Source organism: Nylanderia fulva, unplaced genomic scaffold, assembly GCF_048542155.1.
Source record: "Nylanderia fulva isolate GAGA-0341 unplaced genomic scaffold, ASM4854215v1 Scaffold105, whole genome shotgun sequence".
Taxonomy (NCBI): Eukaryota; Metazoa; Arthropoda; class Insecta; order Hymenoptera; family Formicidae; genus Nylanderia; species Nylanderia fulva.
The window spans coordinates 217,017-222,394 of NW_028189248.1; the positions used below are offsets into that span (position 1 = coordinate 217,017).

A 5,378-nucleotide genomic window follows, 5' to 3' on the forward strand; every position below is an offset into this window, starting at 1 on the left:
AATTATTTTTTAATTTTTTTATGAGTAATTTAATTTGTTCTAGTTATTTTTGTACGAGAAAAATACTATCACGGGTATACGTTTTATAACGAATTAAATATATTTATGTTCAAAAATTATATTTGACCTTTAATTTTAATTTTGTATTTTATTAAAATTAATAATTAACATATATACTTAATTGCGAATTATATGGATGAACAAAATCCCTATTATGTGTGTAAGAGATTTCGGAACTCTTTGCTAAAATAATTAAAATTAAAAGTCAAATATAATTTTTGAACACTTTTATATTATTAAAAATATATAATTCGACTCTCGAAATATATTAATTCATTATAAAACGTATACGTATTAGTATTTTTCACATATTAAAATAATTAGAATAAATTAAATTAATTATTAAAAAACTAAAAATTAATTAAACGACTTAGACTTAGATGATAATAATAATGAAACATTTATTAAAAAATAATTATAATAGGTCAGGTTAATATTTTATTTATTTATTTATTTATAACATCATAAAATTCTGTCCTTTCCGAAATACGCGAACGCTACGAAAAGATAAATCTCGTACATGCCGCCGGACGAGTTCATGAGCATGAGACGCTCTTATCTTGGGAACGTATTAATAGTTACTGCATTGACCACTACTACGATATGGCGCTGAAATCAGTGAGAAATGCTGGTCTCTCCTTCATCCAGACCTTTGGCGATCTGTCTATTAATCTGTGTTACAGCAAAGTTGCAGCTTTCGTATCAAGAATTGCATTTTCTTTGCAGTAGATTCATTATGGGATTATGCAATATCGAATGTGTAGAAAGAATAGCGCAATATCTTGACGTTCCTTCGAAAAGGCTAGAGATTTCTAATAAAAATGTGAGCATTATTTTATTATAATTTTTATCATAATTTACTTACTAATTATTATAATTTATTAAAAGAAAACATATAATTTATTGTAATTTACTAAAAATAGTTTATTATAATTTACTTATAAAATTTAGAAAGCATGTCTAAAGCTCGATAACTTTATTCTCATATATAATATATATATATATATATATATACATGTATATATAATTCAAATTAATTGTTAAGATTTAATTAAATTAAATTAAATTGTTAAAATATTAAAATTAATTAAATTGTTAAAACTTAATATTCCACAAAATTTTCTTGCATCGAGTTAAAAATTAACAAATTTTTATAAAATTTATTGAAATAGTCACATATGTGATGTTGTTCCAGGTTGTAGTACTTATTCCAGAATCTGAGAAAAATTCACCACTCATTCAAGGCTTCAGTACTGTTATACAAGCGCTAGTAGCAAAGTCTAAATGCTCAGATTTGCTCTGTGGTGAGAAAGAAGTGCAGGCTCTGACGCAACAATGGTTAGAGTATGTCGCAGTATGCGTCAATCATGCTGACCTTTCTATCAATGCCAAGAGAGTATTAAATGTAATGTCACAATACATTTATACTTGAGGTAGACAACAAATAGAATATACATATGCTTTCTGTGATTGTAGGAATTAAATATAGTATTGAAAGATGTACCATATATAACTGGTACAGAGAAGACTATTGCAGATGTCACGTTGTACTACATCTTGCACTCTATCATGGTAATAATTATTATTATATATTATATATTATTATATATTATTATTATTATATATTATTATATAATATATAATTATTAATATATACAGGGTATATCATAGGAAATTACTGAAACTGTCATTTTTAGCTGTTATTATTTTAATGCATGCAGTTATTGAAAACAAAAATTGTCGGAAAGAGAAAAGTCTGCAGTTTTTAATGAATATAAATAAAATGTTTGTATACCAATTTATTTTATTAATAAAAAGTAATGAAAAAGTGCCAAATTTGATGAGTTTTTGTAAAAGAACAGAATTTTGTACAAATTTAAATGGTGTGACTTTGAAAATATTTATCATTAGTTTACATATGTGATTATTAGCACTTTTTTCAGTGCTTTTTTTAATAAAATAAACTGGTATACAAACATTTTATTTATATCCATTAAAAACTGTAGACATTCTTTTCAGCACAATTGTTGTTTTCTCAATAATTGCATACATTAAAAAATTACAGCTGATTAGTTTGAGCAATTTTCTATGGGACTGTATTTAATATCATGGTAATGATTATAATCAATATATATATATATATATATATATATATATATATATAAAACACATTGTTTTTTTACAAGTTTTGAACAATGATAATCTATATAACTTTCATATCCCTTGCTTTTTTTTATAGAAAGAATTAAATCGACAAGAGAAAGCTCAATACATACATGTATCGAGATGGTTTGACAATATTCAGCAAGAAGAGAGGTTGAGACGAGATTTGGATATGATATCTTTTAATTTATTACACCTATTTCTGTAATATAAATCGACATTTTAAAAGAGGTAAATGATTAGTTTGACTTTTATATTTTGATAAAAATATAATTGTTTGATGCTCTTTTATCTGAAAACAAAGCTTTGAAAAGTAAAAATTATTACTTGATAATATAAAAAGATTTTTAACAAATTGGAGAATCTCATATAGATGAAATACAATAATATGAGTCAATGTGATAGAAAAAGTGATATAAAAATTTAATATTTAGTAGATTTGTTGTTTCTATCAATTATATTTATATTCAAAGCAAGATCCGAAAAAATTTTATTACAATGAATAAAATTCATATTCCAAAAACTTGTTTGTTGTGACAAATGGAATATCAGTATAGATTATTTAAAAAAATGATATTGATACATTTAATTTATGGTAATCTATTACGACTTATTATGACGATATAATTTACAAAAATTCATAACTTTATTTATATATACATTTTTATTATATGCATATATATAAATGTACAAAAGGCAAAGTATCTCAAAATACATTTGTTGAAATTTGTTTGAGCAGCAGTGAATGCATCTTTAATTGAAAGAACTTAATTAAAAGGTTTCTAATTGCTAATTAGCTAGTTGAACACTAAAACTCTCTGAATAATTGACTGTGTTGATTTTCATAGGCATTGATGTTAATTTGAAACAAAAATTTTTATCACGAATGAGTTGAAGATTTCGTATCAACATACTATTTCAATCATTTTAGTAATAATACTACTTCATCTTAATTTATTATCTATAAATAGAGAAAGTTATATGAAAGAGGTAATTATATGTAATATAATTATATTTAGTATAATATACACATATAAAAAAACTATCATTTGAAGTGATAGCATTTCAGAATATCCCTAATCAAGTAGCTAATTAGTAATGTGGTCTATTCAGTGTTTGCTGTTATCTAAATAAAATTATATAAATGATCATCTAGATGAAACTTTAGCGTCATCTTATCTTTATACAGATAATGAAAATATATTATCTATGTCTGCATTTTAAATGAAAAAAAGTATTATCTTTAAATTATCTAAAATAATTTTCAGATAATTTTGGTTCAGAATCATATAGTACATAAAAATACTTAAATAGTAGAACTTAAGCAGTAAGCGATAAACATTTATAAATAAAAGTACATACATGAATACATATATTTTTATATCTCTTTTATAATTTACATTTTTTTATAACTGTATTTATACTGTACTGTATTTACATCCTGTCTATTTTCTTTAGAAACAAAATTATTATTCCATTATTCGGCTGCTTTACTTTCATTTGATACTAATTATTTTTTTTATATATATTATCTATTTTAATAGTAATAATAATTTATCATTCAAATAAGGTCTCGTTTACAATAAGTGATTGAAGCTTAACTGTGATTGGTCAATTTCTCAAATTACTTATTGTGAACCAGGGGATCGATTGTATATCTCAAAACCTAGTGAAAATGACAAAAGTGAGCATTCAGTTGATTGGCTAATTTTCACTATAGTGAAAACACGAAATATTTCACGTGAGATTATTCGACAAGAATTATTGTGTCGAATAATGTCAAAATGCGTCGTATATCCTACTGCATTATATGTTATGTAGAGTAGAGCGCGATTAAAATACGTATTAAAAGAAAGGACATTACATTATATACCAGAATTTTCTGGTATGTAAATAATTATAGTGCATAATTGAGATAAGAAAAGGTATTTTTTAAATCTATTCTTTACAGCTCTAATTGTAAATGCATGTTGTGTTTTACATAACATTGCTTATAAATGGAGAATTCCATTAAATGAAGTATATTTGGAGGAAGAAGGAGAAGTGCCGATACCATTTAATGATATAAATATAATGCAAGCAGAAGTACGAATTAAGAAATATTGTGCGATGGTATTTTGAATAGGATATATATATATATATATATATTATATATATATTTATATATATATTTATCACATAAAATTAGTACATTTCATAATCTTATAATAAATTAATAATTAAGATTATCACAGTACATTTCTTAACTTTATAATAAAAGATTTTTAAACACTACTTTTTTATTAATGTATTGTTTTATATCAATTCTCATAACACGTTGCGTCAATTTTATTCAAGCATGTTCAAAAATGTATCCGGCCCCGACCGAAATCCGAATGTTTATTCATAAAATTTAACATAATTTCTTTTTGTTTCTCTGTAACATTCATTCTTATTCACACCGTTCAAACTGCAGAGGTTATAAAGATAAAGGTATCACTGAAACATATATGCATGCATATACGCTTTACGGAATGTTCACTATGGTTTGTACTCCCGTGAATCTAGGGATATCGTATTTTCATCTTGCTCATAGCCAATCGCGTGTATTTCTTCACGTGAAATGAATGTGCGAAAAGTGAGAAAAATCGACACAAATAGACAATCGATCTCCTGGCCTAATTAATATGTCCTTGTATGTATATAGCACAGCATCATTAATGGTTTTCTCACAAAGTATCGCAAAACTGACTAAAAATTACAAAAATAAGCAAATTTATTAAAAAATTTATAATTATATTCTAAACCTCTAATTGTAAGTAAATTCGTTTATTTTTATAATTCTCCAATTTGATAATATACAATCAACCCTCTGAAAGTTTTTTCAGCTGGATGCACTATAGTTCAAAATTTATCTTGATCTTTCAAATGTGTAGTAAAGAAGATAAATTCTGAACTAGTGCAACTAGTTTGGAGTTTATTTCTTTCCTTCCAAAAGAATAGACCTAAGAGAGACCTTTTCAGCTGAACTAGCTGCACTAGTTCAGAGTTCATCTTCTTTCCTCCACATTTGAAAGAAAGAGATAAACTCTGAGCTAGTGCATCCAGTTCAGCCGAAAAGAGCACGATGCGACCAATGGTTGGTAACGTTAGCGCTCTTCAATTATCTCCAGACT

General features: G+C 25.2%; 1 protein-coding gene across 2 annotated transcripts; it reads left to right on the top strand.

Moving 5' to 3' along the window:
• The first annotated feature begins 678 nt into the window (after positions 1 to 678).
• AIMP3 (aaRS-interacting multifunctional protein 3) lies at positions 679 to 3,607 on the top strand. 2 transcript variants are annotated; one of them, XM_029307866.2, is made up of 4 exons: positions 680 to 883; positions 1,256 to 1,465; positions 1,537 to 1,632; positions 2,300 to 3,601. In XM_029307866.2, exons 1-4 carry the CDS (start codon positions 686 to 688, stop codon positions 2,429 to 2,431), a joined length of 636 nt encoding a protein of 211 aa, XP_029163699.2. In that variant the 5' UTR covers positions 680 to 685; the 3' UTR covers positions 2,432 to 3,601. The 2 variants fall into 2 exon arrangements, with proteins under 2 accessions (XP_029163700.2, XP_029163699.2); XM_029307867.2 differs by lacking the exon at positions 1,537 to 1,632 and having other exon boundaries at positions 679 to 883; positions 2,300 to 3,607.
• Positions 3,608 to 5,378: the final 1,771 nt, after the last annotated feature.